Source organism: Eptatretus burgeri, chromosome 5, assembly GCF_056783735.1.
Source record: "Eptatretus burgeri isolate ZD-2024b chromosome 5, Ebu_testis_v1, whole genome shotgun sequence".
Lineage (NCBI taxonomy): Eukaryota > Metazoa > Chordata > Myxini > Myxiniformes > Myxinidae > Eptatretus > Eptatretus burgeri.
Window position 1 is genome coordinate 102,651,695 of NC_140965.1, and position 19,795 is coordinate 102,671,489.

General features: G+C 42.6%; 1 protein-coding gene across 5 annotated transcripts in view; it reads right to left on the reverse strand.

Moving 5' to 3' along the window:
* ADGRD2 (adhesion G protein-coupled receptor D2) overlaps positions 1–19,795 on the reverse strand; it is a 234,253-nt gene that overhangs the window by 188,666 nt on the left and 25,792 nt on the right. For all 5 annotated transcript variants that reach the window (XR_015058674.1, XM_085883251.1, XM_085883249.1 and 2 more), the window contains exon 7: positions 11,216–11,435. Coding sequence is in view for 4 of the 5 variants with exons in the window: in XM_085883251.1 (XP_085739377.1) it covers positions 11,216–11,435 (220 nt within the window). In the remaining variant the exon portion in view is untranslated. The remainder of the gene's footprint in view (positions 1–11,215; positions 11,436–19,795) is intronic.

Consider the following 19,795-nt stretch of genomic DNA (forward strand, 5'->3'; position numbering starts at 1 on the left):
CGTCACTTCCAATCGAGCCGTTTATTGGCCCACCGCCATCGCCTTCCGCCAATCGTGATCACGGGGCGGAGCCATCCGCTGCACTTTCCTGTGACGTCACGGCTATTCTCCAGAGAATACCAAAAGGGGTTTACGCAGACACACTTACCCTATCCCGTGTCCCTATCTAATTACGTGACAATTATCATTTCCCCCCTTGAAGAAATGAACATTTACTAGACAACTTATCACCACTGAATTGCAACTTATTACATCGAGATCCTGGAAAACTCAAACAGCATGGCATACCTAATTAAACATCCTAATTACCCTTTGAATGCATACTCCCCCCTCAAACGTAACACTGCCCCCTCCTCTGGTACCGCAGCTCCTGCAAGGTATATCACAGGGGCTACCGTACCAGCCTTAACACTTACTGACTCACACCTAATTAACCTAACGAAATCAAGTAGGAGGGGCAATGGGCAGCGAGTCGCAGCTAACTTACCTATCCTGCTTAATGTACTACCCCCTTATGGCCTTATCCTCGCCTAAACAATCATTCGTTTTTTGTTTTTTTTATTGTTTTATTTTATCACATGAGAGCACTGAGCAAAGTTGAACTCCATCTTCTGGGTCATCGCTCTTGCCCAGCATTCTTCCAGTGATCTGGGGAGGGGAAACAAAAGGTTCCACAAAAACACAACACTGATACTTTACATTCCTACTCTAATCCTTAACGAAACTATTCACAGGATATTTACACTTGACCGCCTCCCCCAGTGGATGCTAATAGACCCAGCGTTACCTAGGGAGCCAATTTTCAAATTTGCTTGCCCCAAAATTATGCGGACATCATGCCCTTGCTGCACCTGTCAAGTTGTGTGGGATCGAGTGGGACTCACACATCTTCACAACACTCACACCATGGTCATCATCACATTTCTAGGTCATGGTCCTCATTTTAATCATGCAGGCTGAATCCCGTCGTGGCCATGGGGTGGGTTACCACAAGATGATGGGGGCATCTCAGGTGCAACCATGCCCACAGGTAAGCTTTAGTCCAACCCGGACACTTCTAGGCCCCGCTCCCTTTGATTCCCTCCCCCCTGGTAGCCATCAGCTCTAATCCCGTACACCATTCTGGAAGGGGTCTCACTGGCTCCTCTGGCCTTCCTGGGTCGCCAAGGTCCTACCCGCCTTGGTCGCCCAACCAGACCCTCTCCCAGTTGCCTCCAGACACTGTCACCATTAGCCACCAGGTGGTGAATCTCCTTGAAGGGGGTCGCAATTCCCGCTCACCGTGAGCTTCAGCAATCCCTGTGGACAAGCACATCATCCCCACCCACAAAACCCACATGACTCCCCCACCCCATCGGCCTTACATGTGACACCTGCATTTCTAACACTTCGCCGACCATGACCTTCCCTATTACCACACCATGTCCAATAAAAAAAATCAATGTGTGCACCATACATTTCACTTCTTAACTTAAAACAACTCACACAGCACTTCTCACCCGATCCACGCACCAGCCATTGGACAGCCACTTGTGCCCGCTTTGTTACCAATTACCCACTGTCCCGATTGTAACTCTAAAACCCAGCAGAACTCACAAACCCATGCCAATTTTCCCACAATTCATTTTTTTTTCACTAAAGGAGGCACTTCGCCACAATCTCACCAGCCGTGCATGGCCCTATATGCTCAGCCCGATCTAGTCTCCCGGACCCCCGACAGTGATCTCCGGACCCGACCTATGAAAGGGCATCTCGGATAGACTTGGCGGTTCAGCAGGAGGATTCATCTTCTCCGGGCTTGAAAGTCTATTGGAGGGTCTCTGCATCCGCCGGGTACCGGCAATATCGTTGCATGTGTCCTCTTCGCCCGCACTGGAAACAACTCCCCATAAAAGGCCCCCGTGGGTATCGGTGTAATGTCTCTTCCGGTTCCGGACCCCCTCGGCCATAATCGAATTGCTCTATTGGCTGGGCTGGACCCCGCCGCTTTGGCGCACCAACTACCGAATTACCCCTTATCAAACTTGACAGTTTCTGGCAAATTTCCTGAAACATTTGGGTAATGCTAATTTCTCCCAGCCCCTCTCCTTGATCCTGGATCTCCGCCTGTCGGACCGTCACCGATGGCCTCTCGGGCACCCGACCCGGCCGCCTCCACGAGGCCAGCCTGGCTGCGCACTCAGCCGCTCGGTGAACGGTGGGTGGATCCTGTAGCTCCACTAGCGCTCGGACCTCAGGGTCCGGAAGAGCAGCTAAAATTTTCTCTAGTGCCAGTCTGTCCCATGCCTCCACTGTAAGGTCCCGATACGCGATCCTGACTGATTGGTAAATGTCCTGTGCCAGCTCCTGCACTGTCTCACCCGGCTTTAATCTGCGGTGCTGGAGCTGGGCCCGTACCAGATCACAGTTTGCCGCGAACCCAAACCGACAGCTCAACGCCTCGCAAATGTGGGAGCTGGTCAACATCCCCTCCGCGATCACGTTTAACACATCTGCGGCTGGTCCCCGCAACGTTGCCACCAAATTCCCTGTACGTTCCCGCTCATTCCACCCGTTTAGTCGGGAAATGCACTCAAATTGCGTCAGAAAAGCTTCAACGCTCCCTGACCCGTCGAAATTTACCAGGGGGATCACTTTTACGGTGGCCCGCTTCTCAGTTTCTCCCTTGTCCGAATCCAGCCCAGGGATCAAACACCCTTGTGGCTGCGTATCCAATTTCGGAGCCCACTGTGGCCAAAAATGTTTTGTGGTGAGGGTCTCATGGGTCAATTTTGCCTCCTGTTCCAAACGTTGAATGGACCGATTCACCTCTTCCCGCAGGATCTTCTGCGCCCGCACAACCTCCTCCAAGGCTCCGTCGCGAGTTTGTAGCTGCTCCTCAACCAACCCGGACACTCGACTTACAAAAGACGGCTCTACCAGGCCTTTATCCAAGACTTCATCTTGGCTCATAATTTTATCTTGTTCGTCCAAACAACCCTCCAATCCTTTTACCTCCTCCGCCAAATTCATCCCTTGCTTCCTCAGCTCTCCCCACTCTTCAACTTGCAGCTGCATACGAGCATCCACACAGGCACGATGACGTTCCAGGCTTTCATCCACTTTATCAACCCGAATGTTGGTTGCATCAATTTTATCTACCAATTTTTTTCGAATATTTTCCCCCTCCAATGTAATTTCTACCTTTGTTTCCTCCAATCTATCCTCGAATTTACTTTGTATTTCTCCCAATTTAACATCCACACACTCCTGCATCTCAGTTTTCATTTTCTCCATCTTTTCCCCCAATTCATCCCTCATTAAATCAATCCATGCACCCAACTGTTCCCCCATTACCCCCAATTGATCTGTCATTTCTGCCCTCTGTGTCACGAATTGATTTTCCATTTGTGCCGTCATTTCTGCCCTCTGTGTCACGAATTGATTTGCCATTTGTACCATCATGTCCCCTATTAAACATTCCAACATTGTCCAGATCGTCATCGTGCCGGTTTCCGGCGCTGCCGGCCCCGTTACGGGCAATGAAGCACGGTCCACGCTCGGAATGGGGGAGGTTCCAACCCTACCCCCGTCTCTCCCCTCTTCCCCCGACTCGCTGCCAGACACGTGGCCTTCCTCCTCAAACATCTGCACATCCGCCATGGTGCAGAAGTCCCGTTTGCCGCCAATTAATTTAAATTTGAAAAATCCCGCCAAAATTTTCCCGCGCTCGCGCGCTTTTCTGTAATAATTTTGTATTCCAATTCATGGCGAGATTTTAATCTTGGTATATTCTCCCGATACCAAATATAATTTAGAGGGGTTCGAATATCCAACACCCTGACACCAATATGACATCCACGGGACTTGAACAGTCCCGCCAACGTAGAATGAGCCGAAACGATGGAGGCGGTTTATTTATTTATAACCCAAACATGGCGGTTCTAATCGCTCTACCGCAAACGGGACGAGGAAGGTGGCACGAGTCACTTTTCACTGAGTTGATGATGTTTATTTGTTTTTATTATTACCAGAAATAACAAGACTCGGCAAGAAGAGGGATCCGGGGCGATTCGGCGGGATGGTGTGGGATCGGGCGTGGGGAAAAACACAGAAAATTCCAATGAATATACAGTTCTCAATCCCTCTAAGGCGCCAAGCACAAGCGCGCGCACACACACACACACACACACACACACACACACACACACACACACACACACACACACACACACACACACACACAAAACGTAGCTATTTCTGGTGGTCAGGCTGGACCGTGGTGTGGACGCAACTGTCTCTGGATCGGCGTCGGACGAGCTGGCCTTGCTCTCGTCAGGGGGGCAGGAGAAACCGTGGTGCTGTCGACCTCCTGGTCTTGGCCCAAGTCCGCTCACAGCCGCCAGGGAACCAGTTCTGGCGCCAAGTTGCGAGCAGGAGAGGGAGGCAGGTCCGCCCGCCGTTCGACCCCGTACTCCGAGTCAGCAGAACCCCAGAGCCAACCAAGGTGAGGCACGAGGCTCAGCAAGGCTCCAAGACACGATCAAGAACATGATCGAATCAGCACAACAACAAGGATGCTCCCCGCGCAACAGCTTCCACACCCAAAAAACACGATCTTTTGGTTGTGATCTTCTTCCTCTTCCTTTTCGACCCCGAACAGAACCATTTTATCCTCCTGTCCTCGTCACTTCCAATCGAGCCGTTTATTGGCCCACCGCCATCGCCTTCCGCCAATCGTGATCACGGGGCGGAGCCATCCGCTGCACTGTCCTGTGACGTCACGGCTATTCTCCAGAGAATACCAAAAGGGGTTTACGCAGACACACTTACCCTATCCCATGTCCCTATCTAATTACGTGACAATTATCATTTCCCCCCTTGAAGAAATGAACATTTACTAGACAACTTATCACCACTGAATTGCTACTTATTACATCGAGATCCTGGTAAACTCGAACAGCATGGCATACCTAATTAAACATCCTAATTACCCTTTGAATGCATACCCCCCCCTCAAACGTAACAATATATACATATATATATATATATATATATATATATATATATATATATGTACTTGCGGGGTATGTTTATACATTGTGTGAGCATATGAACTGTGCTTACCCATTGTCTTGGGTCACTCAGTTGCATTTGATTTTTCATTGATTTATTTTCATTTATTTATGTTTTCATTGATGGATGCTTTCTGACCGTTCTGTTATTTTTCCCGGTGTGTGTGTGTGTGTGTGTGTGTGTGTGTGTGTGTGTGTGTGTGTGTGTGTGTGTGTGTGTGTGTGTGTGTGTGTGTGTGTGTGTGTATATATATATATATATATATATATATATATATATATATATATATATATATATATATACATATACATATATTGTTTTTTCCCCGGTGTTATTTTTCCCCCGTGTACAGATATATATATATATATATATATATATATATATATATATATATATATATATATATATATATATATAGATATATATATAGATATATATAGATATATATAGATATATATATATATATATATATATATATATATATATATATATATATATATATATATATATATATATATATATATATATATATATATATATATACATACGTGGCTGACAGCTTTTTTTGAAGAATTGTCAGTCCACTCCTTGGAGAAAGGAAGGAATCAATCACTGGGTGATGTTGTGGCTCCCGAACCATCAATTCCATTGAGATATGCCTTTTTAATATAAAAGGTTTTCACAAAACCAAGCATTATAACAAAGATAATGATGTGTAATTCTGCCACAATATGAAAGTACACATTAAAACAAAGCTTTGTCAAACTAATATAAATGAACTTTGGTCCGAAGGCCAAAGGTCATGGTCATAAAAAACACCCATACATTCTCACCAACAGGGCCAGAATGCACAGTCATACAATAACTTTGTCAGCTTCAAGAGTTGCCAGCCCTCAGCACAGAATGGAGTCACCTCAGAAAATGAACTGACGTCCTCTCCAGTGAGGGAGTACATACACTTCTAATACATCTTAACTGGAATGGTGATGATGAACCCCTGTGTTGCACCAGCACTTGCTGCAGGGATCTTAACAAAAAGGGGTACCCACCACACATCCACCCTGTCTCGATCCCCATTACCATTTGATAATAACTAAGTTGCAGCTGGGATGGCATTAAACAATACCGCTATTAAACTATCCTGCAATATCAAACGACCCTGCCAAAAGGCTGGTAGGATGGTAAAGGATATGATAGGATTGGAAGACCATAGAATAACAATTCCATGATGGAATGGTGCCAGAAACACCACCAAATGGAGTGCTGTGATAACGTCCACCATGAGGAAGGAACAATTTGAGAAAAGTCTTCTTTCTCTGCTGGAGTGCTCGGGGTTAAGTTTTTGCTGTGTGATACTGCCTTACTTGCAAATATGTGCCTTATTTTGTTTAGAAACTGTTTCCAACTTGCTTAATTATCTCTTTCTTCCAATGGTTCAACATAGTGTACATAATAAATAGACAGGAAGTTATACACCACAAATTTGCTGCATTATCTTAGCCGACCTCCCACCTTCAGTTTCGCTCAGTCGTAGATAATAAGTAGACAGGGATAGGAAGTCGAGAGCATGGTTCCCCATTTGGGATAACTAAATAACTGGTAAAGTAACATGATAATTGGGTGCGAGGACCCTGCTGGATTTAGTTTCCTCAACCGGCGTCCCCAGTTGCTCAGCAACCTTTCGGGCCATGGAGTTATTTGTAGCTTGTCGACCTCAGGGTCGGACATTGAGTAGCAGGTCCAGGCCACCCTGTCATGAACCCTGAATGCCACCCCGAACCCACAACAATATCATAAGCAATATGTCAGCCATGGTCCATGAAGAGTAAAAGTTAACGGTCTAATCATTATTATTTTATATTTGAACTGGCAGGATAGCTATCACACACAGACAAAACTTCTTTACAATGAGTAAAGGTGAAAAGTATGGCCCTTGCCCAAAACATGCAAATGCACAGATAGATACAATGTGAAGAGACTACACAAATTATCAAGCACATGATTCATCCTGGTCACATAACTAGCAGGTCATCCTGCTAGCCCTACATTCAAAGTGTAAAATCAACTTAATCATAAAATATTTTGGTTAAATGAGACATATTTGTCCAACTGTGCCAAAGGCTGGTTTGGTGAGCGAGTTACACCTGTAGTTCTGGCAGCTAAGACTTCACATCACTGGTGCGAGCAAACACACACTCAGGAATGGGCACAGATTACTTTGACCGAATTCACATTCAAGGTACAAAATCAACTTTATAGTTAAATTAGATGTAAAAACACAATTGTTATATTTGGAAACTTTGTCGGACTGGGCTTAAGACTATTTGGGGGAACAATATCAATGTAGGCCACGAGGACGTTATATTTGTTGGTCTGCGTGCACTCTCACTGGCTGATACACCCACAGATTACATTACCCTCTCGCACCCCTTCGGGATTAGATCACATTACCTTCTCCCATCACTTCAATTCAACTCCAACTCATAGCTTGGTAAGAGATCTGAAAAATAATCTCAAATGTCTGAAGGTTTTTCTTCAAAGTACTTTGTCATTCCCACTTGTCATTGTCCCAAAGTGTTCTTCCCACTTGTCATTTTGAATCTTTCCTTAAAATCAAGAAAAGCCTGTTGCTTTTGTTTCTCATTCCTTCCAAGAGTATTTGTTTTTTACACTCCACGTGGGAATGCATAACCTCAATGTTTCTATTCGATTCGGAGCATGAAGGTCATTGACGCTTGTAGCCTTTTATATTCACACATCAATATGTCTTCCAGAACGATTAAGATCACTCGCAGTAGGATTTGTTCCGAGAATCACATGAAAGGAATTTAAAGACATTTGGGTAGGATACCGATGCCCAGTGGCCTACTCTTTTCAAAGTGGATCTTTCCTGTCCACAAATCTGTGCTAGAATATATGACAACAGGCTTGATTCTTTCTCAGAAGGATGGATGGATGGCTGAGAGGTATGTACACTTGTCTCGAGGTTGTCGAGCCTGGGTTCGAATCCTGACCCAGCTACAAACTGTCATCTGGTGTTTCACAGGCAGGGTAATTCAACAGTGTGTTCTGTCCCTTGAATCGATGTGAAGTCGGGTGTCCCATCTGCCAGCAATAGTCGGTGGATGTTAAGGATCCCACGGTGTCCTTTGTGAAGAGTAGGTGAGTGTTCGCTGGCACAACAAACAAATTCCAAATTTCTGCCTGAACTAGCAGGGGTACAGCATCAGTGGCACAGTTACAGTCTGAGCAATAATGCAAACCAGCAGCCACAGGCTGCACGGAAAATTTTTGGAGGGTGGATATTATGTAATAATACAAGGAAATCAAACACAGGTTTAGGCCATTCAGCCCATCATGCCTGTGTGACATCAACACCACACAAACTTATCAACACAAGATCCAAAGAAAATGCAATTTTTCTTTTTTAGTGTTTTTGTGGTTTTTATATTTATTCATTTATTGAAAAGTTTTTGTAGTTTTTGTATTTTTATTTATTTTATTTTATTTTCCTCCTCAGGGGAGGGGGCATGGACTTGGTTAAAAAAAACACACAACATCAACCACACAACTCCCCTTGACAAGACCCCCACCAACAGCACTCCGTACGCAAGCACACAATCACCCATCGATCCTCAAGTGACCTAAAAGTCCTGCCATCATCAGTATACCCCTGGATCTCCATAACTTCCAGGTCCCTATCTAATTCTAATTTAAATGTATCTCCTGTTTCTGCTGCCACTACCTTTCCAGGGAGACCATTCCATGCCTTAAATACTCTTTGAGTAAAAGTCCCCTGCTTTACTACCGTCTTAACTCTCCCCTTCTTTACTCTCAGGCGATGCCCCTGGTCTGATCACTGTCTACTCTGTTGAATAATTCATCTGTACTTATTTTATCAAAACCTTTCACTATCTGAAACATCTCGATCATATTTCCTAGGAACCACCTCCTGTCTAGTGTATAAAGCCCTGTCTCCTTCAGAGCTGAGTCCAGCTAGTCCAGCTAGGCTAGGCTGAGTCCATCAATCGAGTCGGCCTGCACTGAACCCTCTCTATGAAATCAATGTCCTTCCGGAACTGTGGTGACCAAAACTGCACACAATATTCATGATATGGCCCTCACTAAATTCCTGTACAATGTTAACACCACCTGTTTTGATTTATAAATAATCCCCCTCCGAATAAAACCTAAAACCCTATTTGCTCTACCTATAGCTGCCTGGCACTGTGCTGCCTGCTTACCTCCTTATATATTACCACCCCCAGATCCTTCTCCTGTGTGACACGTACAGAATATGTTTCATAGAGTAACATGTTGGCTCCATAGCACAGGGATTACATTTTGTAGTCAAATCATATTATCTCAGACATTGGAAAGCAGGCCCAGACTGGACAATTTAGAGGTACACACCTTATCACTGAGCTATCTTCCGTGAAGCTTCTTGTTAAAAGTTAGTCGGTATGGAATATCATGAGGCTGAACACGTAACTTACTTTCACCATTATTTTCTTACTATCAACATTTTTCGTTTTTTTTTGCTGTGCAATTGCAACTTTAAAGTGTAATTTAACAAAAAAACACGAAAAAGAGCAACAACCAAATCGATGGGGTATTTTTATCTTGTTATGGTTGCATATGGGCTCGTTGGTTTCAGCATCCCTCTAAATTCTAAAGGAAGATAGACCGCAGAGGTCTAAAGTCAGAATTTATGGATGATTTGTCAATTTTTGGGGTACACTTGAACACATCCCTGAATGTTCAGAAAGGGCACATGCCAAACTAACCATGACCTTTTGGGAAGTTTTCATTATGAATGATTGACTCTGGTTAAAAAAAGAAGAAAAAAAGAGGTTAACCATCCAAACACAATCAACAACCCTCGACTTACATGTGAAACCTGTGCCTGATGCTTCAAGATTGGCCAAGAAAACCGTTCCAGTCATGGGATGAACGAAACTGAAATATTGTCTGTATGAAACAACAGTCCTGGATCATAACTCTCAGGAGCAGATTTCTCACCATCCACGATGATCAGTAAAAACTTCAATGAAATTGAAATTTTTACTTTAAGTCAAAAGTATGCTTGCTGTTTATAAAATGAGGGTTAATTTTAGAAAAACTACACAAATAGAAACCCATTCTAGTACACATAACTTGTGATTTTTTGCATTCACATGATGACAGAAGGACGGCCGGCTTAACATTCCTTCCAAAGTATCCCATTATCCAGGAAGCAGCAGCTCCTACTGACACTACACTGGAACAGTGGTTTAGTCAAATGATTTGGTGTGTGTGTGTGTGTGTGTGTGTGTGTGTGTGTGTGTGTGTGTGTGTGTGTGTGTGTGTGTGTGTGTGTGTGTGTGTGTGTGTGTGTGTGTGTGTGTGTGTGTGCACGCGCGCATATTTTCTGATCCACTTTTTTATGATTGCTTGGATCTCTGTTTCCTCTGCGATCCTCTTCATGCGTGAGATGTATTGATAGGTAAACCTCATCCCTCACAACAAAACTTATTATTTTTTTTATTTTTTTTGGTATACAAAGTCAAGGCTCGTGGAATACCGAGAACACAGAACAGATATCAGGACGTAACAGAACAAAAGGAACAGTCGAGAGAGGGGAAAAATACCAACAGCAGGGTTGAAGGACGAAATATAGGGAGACTTGGAAAAAAATGGACAAATATGGGATGTGGAGAAGAATGAGGGGTAGAGGAGGAAGTATGGGGTGGACAAGATTATGACAGTGGCAAACTGAAGGATGAAAGACTGGAAATTAGGAAGGACGTGGGCTTTGAGGTGGGTAGCGGAGAGGGGAGTTAACGGTGGTGGAAAAGATCATGGTTTTGGATGGGGGATGATCTGAAATGGTGGTAAACAGTGGTCGTTAAAAGCTGGAAGGATAAACTTGGTCACCAGGGTTGCGTCAGGAAGGGCATCCGGCGTGAAACATGTGCCAAATCACTATGTGGATCATGCGGATGATTCGCTGTGGCGACCCCTAACGGGAGCAGCTGAAAGAAGAAGGAGATATATATATATATATATATATATATATATATATATATATATATATATATATATATATATATATATATATATATATATATATATATATACACATACACAATTCAATGATTAGCAAACAGGTGAGATGTACCTTTGCAAGGACGGATGTGGTCAGAAATTTCGACGGAGCTTTCAACATCGAGGAGTTTACGATCCCAGGAGAAGAGTAGATCCTTTTTGGGCACCGCACAGTGGTGCATTGCTGCTAATATGTCAGGCTCACTCAAGCATCCCTGCCACAGGTGAAAGTCCGTCAGGTTCCCAGTGAAGGCCTCGTCAAGTTTGAAGGAACCTCCGAGAGAATCTTGCTCCTGTCAACAGGCAATGATACAGACTCTATGGTTGAGAACAAGGTTTTGGATCATTTAGAAACATGCTTATTGTATTTTTTTCTGTTGTTTTGACAAAGTTTTGAAAATGATCATTTTGGAGAACACACTTGAATTATCCTGATTAAAATCACAGTCCGACAGAATGGTGCAGAGGGAGCGCACTTAATCCTTGAGCTATCTCGTATGGGTTCCGGTACCGACCAGACTATAAACTGTCAGATGTGTACTTTGCAAGGATGGCGATTCATCACAAAGTGCACCCCTGCCTCGGATGTATGTTGAACTGGTTGCCCTGTCTCGTTGCATTATCTGGTGTACATTAAAGATTGCATGGTGTCTTTCTTGAAGAATTGGTGAGGTATAACCAACTCACCATGCTGAACTGGGCAGTTCATGAAAGACTTGTGCCACAATAAATTGGGAATATTTGGGGAAGTTAAAGTAGTAGTAGTAGTAGTAGTAGTAGTAGTAGTAGTAGTAGTAGTAGTAGTAGTAGTAGTAGTAGTAGTAGTAGTAGTAGTAGTAGTAGTAGTATAGTAGTAGTATTAGCAGCAGTAGCAGCTTCACTTTAGTCTCAGAAAAGACCCATGAGAATGGTACACACTTAACTCAGTGGGTTCTTTTGCATCCACATCTTTGCAGAAGGACAGCTGGCTTAACACACTCTCAAATAAATTATATGATCCAGGATCTGGAGTGTGTTCAGTTCCCAAGTTTCTTGTGGAGCGCTCGAAAAGTAGCTTAAGCAGTCGAGCAAGCACTCCATTTGAAACCGATGATAAGGAACGGCTGACTTAGCAAGCACTAGCTAGCTGCTTGGTAACTGAACGCACCACTGATGAGATGCTCAGTAAAGTATTACTTACGACACATCAACAAGTCTCATGTGAAATGCCTCTGAAATTTTTGCAATGATGAGCTACAGATCAAGTATAAACCATCTATTAGCCCGTCTCTCCTCGCAGTGGGATTGGAGGTTTTGTAATCGTGTGTGTGTGTGTGTGTGTGTGTGTGTGTGTGTGTGTGTGTGTGTTAAAATAATTAAAAACTGGGTCAAAATGTGAAAGTAAAAAGTCAAAGTCACTAAACATAGCCCTTATTAGCCCCAGCACAGCACGCCAAGCACGAGACAACACATTTTTTCAATCACTTTCATGTTTCTTTATTTATCATTGAGCTTCAGTGTGTCTATCCAGGCCATAACCTCATTTATCACTCAAAAATCCTCATTTATCACTCAAATGGCACAAATTTGGCATAGATTACCTTGAATACGCCATGACCGACTGTGCTTAATTGTGTTTTATGACGTGTTCCAAATGTTTGCCATGGTGCTACAAGCAAGCTTGGATTTGATGGGCAAAATGGTTGATCACTCAGATGCATTCTGCTGTCTGGATTAAGCGAATCTTATTGATAATTGTTGCTTTGAGTTCTTCAACGGACTGTGGACTTCCTCTGTTGACGTTTTCCTTCAGATAGTCCCAAAGATAGATATCTGGTGAGTGTGGTGCCCATTCAACATCAAGTCTTCAAGTTGCATGTTACGCCAGTTCAGTGAATCATTTGAAGTGTGGGGAGTGGGTCCATCCCATTAAACATTGAAACCATTGCTCCTCTCTCAACCCCCCCCCTTTTCCTGCGACTGCCCCTTATGACCCAGGTAGTGCATTTTTCTGAGTGGAGAGGTCACTCAAGCACTAGATTGGGGGTGTGGGAGTGTGTCAATCATCAGTATATGCAGTTGTTGGAGTTGACATGCCCATAAAGTAGGAAGTGGCCTCATCAGAAAACTATACATTGTCAAGGAAGTTAGGCTTTTCTTTAATCTTGGCTGCAAACCAATATAACATTTGGCACTCTTTTCTGCATATGGGCTGCAGAAATACAAATATCAAATTAAACCCAAATAAAAATATAGAACTCAAGACACTGAACATCTGTCGCTATGCAAATTGTTTGCTATACATGAGCTGACGAGTTCAAATTGTAGCATGTGAGTTGTCTCAATGTGAATTTTCCACAATAACCAATAAATATATTCAACTAGAACAACACTTGGTAGAGCGCATATCTCCACCAGGCTGAACAGTTAAAGTTTTGAATCCCACCGATATGCAGAATCTGGATCCGGACCTTAACTAAAATGGTATAAATTCGTCCTTGTGGCACACTTAAGCGGTACCTGAAGTTTCGTTCAAATCCATATCCAACATTTTAAAATATCGTGCTATATATCATGTTTAGCCCTATCTCTCCAATGGTGAAGAATTGCTTGAAAATTATGAGTACCCGGATCAGGATCTTCACCAAAATCTAATCAATTCGTCATTGTAACATACCCAACCTTCCCACCAAGTTTCGTTTGAATCCATTCATAACCTTTTGGGCTATTGTGCTCACAAACAAACAAACAGACAGACTGTCTGACAGACAGATAGACAAACACGAGTTGAAAGCATAACCTCTGTCCATATTCAGTGGTGGAGTTAATAAATGAAGCTCTAAAACTGCAGGAAAAGAAAGAAAAGGTAAGTTAGCTCCAGGTGATGGCATGTCCATGTAAACATTCGGTTTTATATGCACCCAGTATTCATTCTAGCGTCAATAATGAATTACATAAACAACAGAGTATCAGCACACCACAGCTCCTGATTTTTTAAAACTTTGTTTATTTTGTTATGCATGCATTTTTCCTTAAAAAGAAATAGATAACAAGAGTGTTTATGGAATACATTACCCCATGCAGTGTTCAAATATACACAGTGTTAATTTTTTATTAAAATAATGATATTGAAGATTATTATTTTTTTTTATTCTGAAGTTAAGCACGATTGAAGCAGTCTTGTACATCACCCCATTGAACATATCTAAGTCCTGCAAAACTGGAGGTTCTTGAAATTGACAAGAAGGTGATTTATGCTCTACAGTGTTCAAGTATATAATTCAATTTAAACAAGATAAAAAAAGACATAAAATGTCATAGCCCCTGTTTTAATAATTTTGCTCGATGGAATTAAAGGACTAGCCCATATTTATGTACAACTAAAATGGCCGCCAGTCTACCAGTCAGCCTTCTTTGATCAGATCGCAAAATAAAGTGAGATGCACATGTACACAATCATGTACTGTGGTTTTGCTAAGTTTGAACAAAGTCAGACCATGCATGTCTGAGAAATGATTGGGGACACATTTAAGTAACAAAATGACCACGAGTCAGCCATCTTGGATCTGATGTCGAAAAAAAAAATGACGTGCATACGTAAGGCATAATTTATTACCTGGATGCCAAGTTTGAATAACATCGGTAAATGCATGTCTGAGAAATGGTTGTGGATGTGTCCAACAGCGGGTTTTTTTTACAACTAAAATGGCCGCCAGTCGGCCATCTTGGATCTGATTTTTTTTTAAAACAATAAAAAAACCGGCGTGCATATTTAAGCAATCATTCGTTATCTGTGTGTCAAGTTTGAACATCGGTAAATGCATGTCAAAGAAATGGTTGAGGGTGTGTTCAACACTGGGATGTTTGACAACTAAAATGGCTGCCAGTCGGCCATCTTGGATCCGATCGCAAAAATAAATAAATAAATAAATACGTGCATATGGAAGCCATCATTCAGTATCGGTGTGCCGAGTTGGAACATTGGTAAATGCTTGTCCGAGAAGTGGTTGAGGACATTTCAACATCAGGATTTTTACACCGAAAATGGTCGCCAGTCGGGACATCTTGGATCTGATGTCCAAAAAAAATAATGTGTTGTGTACGCTATATGTACGCCATCATGTGTTGTCTTTGCACCAAGTACAAATAAAATCGATCCACACATGTCCGAGATGTAGTTGCGGACGCACACGCACACACACACACACACACACACACACACACACACACACACACACACACACACACACACACACACACACACACACACACGGAACCCAAACCCATAAGCCCCCGTTTCAGACGAAGTCCAATGGGGGCTCATCATCTCATGATTGTAAAGGTCATGTAAGAATATTAATTCTGGAATTAACCTCCGTTGATGCAGTGTCTATTACATCACCCAATCTAGCATGTTCCATTTGTTATTTGTCTGTTGTTTATGTCCTTTATGATGTCCTCAGATACATTAAGTTTACTGTTTGAATGATTTTCAATTTTGTTTCACTGCCAGGCAGACAGAGTAAAAATATTATCTCACTCCTCTCCGTGCATGTGCGATTGGGATGAATTCAGAGACAAAGTACGGTAAAACAGCAAACTTTTCTTCTGATTCACGTTCCGATTGGTGTTTAAAATATAACATTCAATTTAAATTAAGTTGTTCCTCGATCATAAACTCATGTTTGTGGACAGACGGAGAGACGGACAGACATGAACCAATTGCTTAACCCCGCTTTTCGCTTCTCGAGCACAGGGTAACACATCTCCTGACAAGGAACATCGTCATAACTACTTTCATATGTTCTGAGATGTGTAATATATTTGTAACTCTTGGAGCCTAACTTTGGCTGAATTGGGGTGAGGGGATCATACGGAGGAGTCTCTCGTAATTATTTAATTTGCTCATATACGGAACCCAATAGTGCAAAGCTTTGGGAGATGTACACAGACTATGTACACAGAGGAGTCGGAGCCGCTGGGATTTCGGGTTTCTTGGGTCAAAACTAAGATCCAGGCTTTCAATGACATCTTGGATGCTGCTGTCCTGTCTGTGTCTGTTTGTGGTGAGGATGTTGAGGTCGTGAAGAGATTCACTTACCTTGGCAGTGATATTCATGTCTCTGCTGGCTGTGAGTCAGAGGTCAATAGACGTCTGGGTCGGGCCTGGGGAGTCATGGATTCACTGGATCATGGGGTGTGGCGCTGCCGGTACCTGTGTGGGAGGACAAAAGTCCGAGTCTTCAGGTCCTTGGTGCTTCCTGTCTTGCTCTATGGATGCGAGACTTGGACTCTGACCAAGGATCTGAGATGGAGACTTAATTCCTTTGGTACCAGGTCTCTTCGGAGAATCCTTGGCTATCACTGGTCGGATTTTGTGTCCAACGAGCGGTTGCTGAGAGAGACTCGGATGAGATTTGTTACCTGCATGGTCCGTGAGCATCAGCTACGGCTGTATGGACATGTGGCTCGTTTTCCTGATGCTGATCCTGCTCACCAGATTCTCTCAGCGAGGGAGTCTCATGAGTGGAGGAGGCCAATGGGCCGACCACGTGCCTCGTGGCTGCAGCAGGTTGACCAGCATCTCAAGGACATGGGGATGGGCCTGGCATCTGCCTGGGGGAAGGCCAGACGGAGGCCCCTGGAGATGCGGAAAGTGGACGCAGCGACGCGCTGTTCTGGCACATGCTCCCATACCTGACCTGACACAGACTGATTTTTTGGTCAGGTTTAATTATATTTTACTTTGTCTGTAAATATTCTTTATTGATATTGTGATTTTCATGCTTTTGACCAATGCTTAAGAAATCTGAAATGGATTGGGCTATTTTTGTTTTTTTTTTGCAACATTTGGGTCATGTTTTGCAATGAGAAAATGATGAGAGGGGGGGGGCGGTAGTCATGTAAAAATGACTCCAAAAAGGTTAGTTCCACTTGGATGAATGGGAACTCTTTTGATCTGAATTCCTGAAATGCTTCCCGATATTTTGGGACCATCAAACTTTGCTACCCCTGGGGGGGAGCAGAAGTGCATTGCCTGGTATTTTGCTCATGGTCCATAAGACGGAAGATATTATACAAAAGGTGGGTTCTGTTTTTTAGGGGTCTCACCCTGTCGTAGTAGCAATAGTAGTAGTAGTAGTGTTACATTTTATGCTGAAGAATAAAAAGATGGTGTTTTTTTGGACGATCATGCATATCTTTTTTCATCACAAAAACCTTTGAACACCACATATACGGTACAAAGGGAGTGCGAATAGCCTTCAACTTCATACTGTATACATCAGTTTGTGGGAAGTGACTCAAAACCTGAAACCCTGAAAATGTTGGTGAAATTACATGAAAAAAATTAGCCTTGACTTTCAGGACTCATTTGGTTGTAATGTATTGAAAAATTGGTAACATTCACGAAATTCATTCATAAGCTTCAGAATCACCATGTAATGTTGCACATTTTTCATTAAAATCTTTATGCATTGTGACCTTGATGTTGATGAAATAGATGTTTGAGTGGGAAATAAACAAACCCATGAAATCATCATTGAATGACCCTTTTGTGTGCTCACAACGTGAATGTTTCTACTTGAATATGGATTATTCTTCATTCATTTCACTCTCGTAATGCAAACCAAACACAGAATTGGGGCTGAATGTGCAATCATGATCGAGCAAACTTGAGACAAAGATCAAATTGGTAAAAAAAAGCATGAAGGGTAAAAGTCGTCATACAATGGAATTCGAGAATAATTGAAGAATCGTTACCTTCGTCACCGAAGGTGAAGGAGGTTATGTTTTCACCCGTTCGTCTGTCTGTTTGTGTACAGGATATCTCAAAAGGTTGTGGACGGATCCGGATGGAATTTGGTGGACAGGTTCAGTGTGTGATAAGATCGAACCGATTAGATTTTGGTGAAGATCTGGATCAGGATCCGACCTCTAAAATTTTTAAAGTCATTCTTCACCATTGAGAGATCGGGCCAAAAACGATATATAGCACGATGTCTCAAAACGTTTGGACGGATTCGGATGAAACTTGGTGGACACGTTGGTTGTGTGACAAGGAAGAATTGATTCAATTTTTGTGAAGATCCGGAACCAGATATGATAATTTTTTTAAGTGATTCTTCACCATTTAGGGATGGAGCTAAACCAATATATAGCACGATATCTCAAAAAGTTGTGGATGGATTCAGACGAAACTTGGTGGACATGTTGGGTGTGTGACCTCGACAAATTGATTCAATTTTGGTGAAGATTCGAATCCGGATCCAAAAACTTGAATTTTTAAAGTGATTCTTCACCATTGAGAGATTGGCCCAAAAACGATATAGTACTGAAAAGTATGATATTTCAAAAATGTATTGGGACCGATATGTTCTCATGGATCAGGCATTAGGTGGTGGAGGTATGCGCTCTACCGAGTGTCCTAATCAAAATTTGTTTTTCTCCACTCTTTTTCAAAAATTGGGAATTTAGATAATTTAAAAGTTGATACAATACCTATATATAAGCCTCCCCCTAAAGGATAGAGGGAGGTTTATTTATACTTGTTGTAAGGTTTGTTTCTACAATTAGTGCCTCTAATTTTTAATGGTACCTCAGAGTTTTTTTTACACTCCTAGGAGTTCTAAACCACCATTTAGGGGTGGGGGGGGGGTTGTTCCGTTTTTTCCTGCCAATGCTCGAGCTGTATCTCAGTTCCGGCTGGGACTTTTGGAATGAAATTTTGCAGCAACAATGGGAATTCAAAGTATGTGAGGTTGACATCTTTTTTTGACCTTGACCTATTTTTAAGGTCATGATTCAATTATAGACATTTTAACATTTTTCACCATAACTCAACTTAGGTTTGTCCACTTGGAACTAAATTGCCCTCAAGCCACATTTTCCCTTATATAATCATACCCCACCGAGTTAAATGTCAAGGTCAAATGGCGGTCGAAAAAAACAGAAGAAAAAAAAAAAAAACGCGTTTTTTGTCATCGCTCAATTTTGCCAATGTGGAATGTTAAAGACCGCTTGGCCTTCCAACATGTCCTTGCATCATAAGTACCTACACTGAAGTTGTGCACCTGATATTTGATTTGTGTCCTTGACCTACTTTTTTGGATTGTGACCCAATTAACTAAAAAACCTTTTTGATCAGAACTTGAATAATTTTCCTCTGCTTTTCAAGATGTTGAGTTTTATGGATTTACAGTATTGTAAATGAGGACACATGCTTTCTCATTAACACTCTATCTCAAAATGTTGATGGTCACGGTCATATGGTGGTCTGAAAATAATATGGTCATCATTGGGTCACAGGCCAAGGGTAAGTCGTGTGCGATCACTTTGTGTTCACAGATATCGAGTCATTCTTTGATATTCTAACGAGATGCGTACCTCGGTGGTTTAATTTCGAAGGTAAAATGTTGAAATAGCATGCACTTGGATCAAGACAGATGCATCACTGTATGAAAAATCCCATGTATTGTATTTCCTGTTTGGGTGTCATGCTTAACATTTCGGGCCTGCGTCAATGGATGCTCTAAAACAGTACATGCATTGGGGCCATGGCTGAGGATCCAGCAGGTGAAAATTGAGCAGATGTATGATCCAATATTTTATAACTCAGACAAAAACATTTTGACTTGGGTTGTAAACCATTCTCTTGACAAATACGGAAAATTTT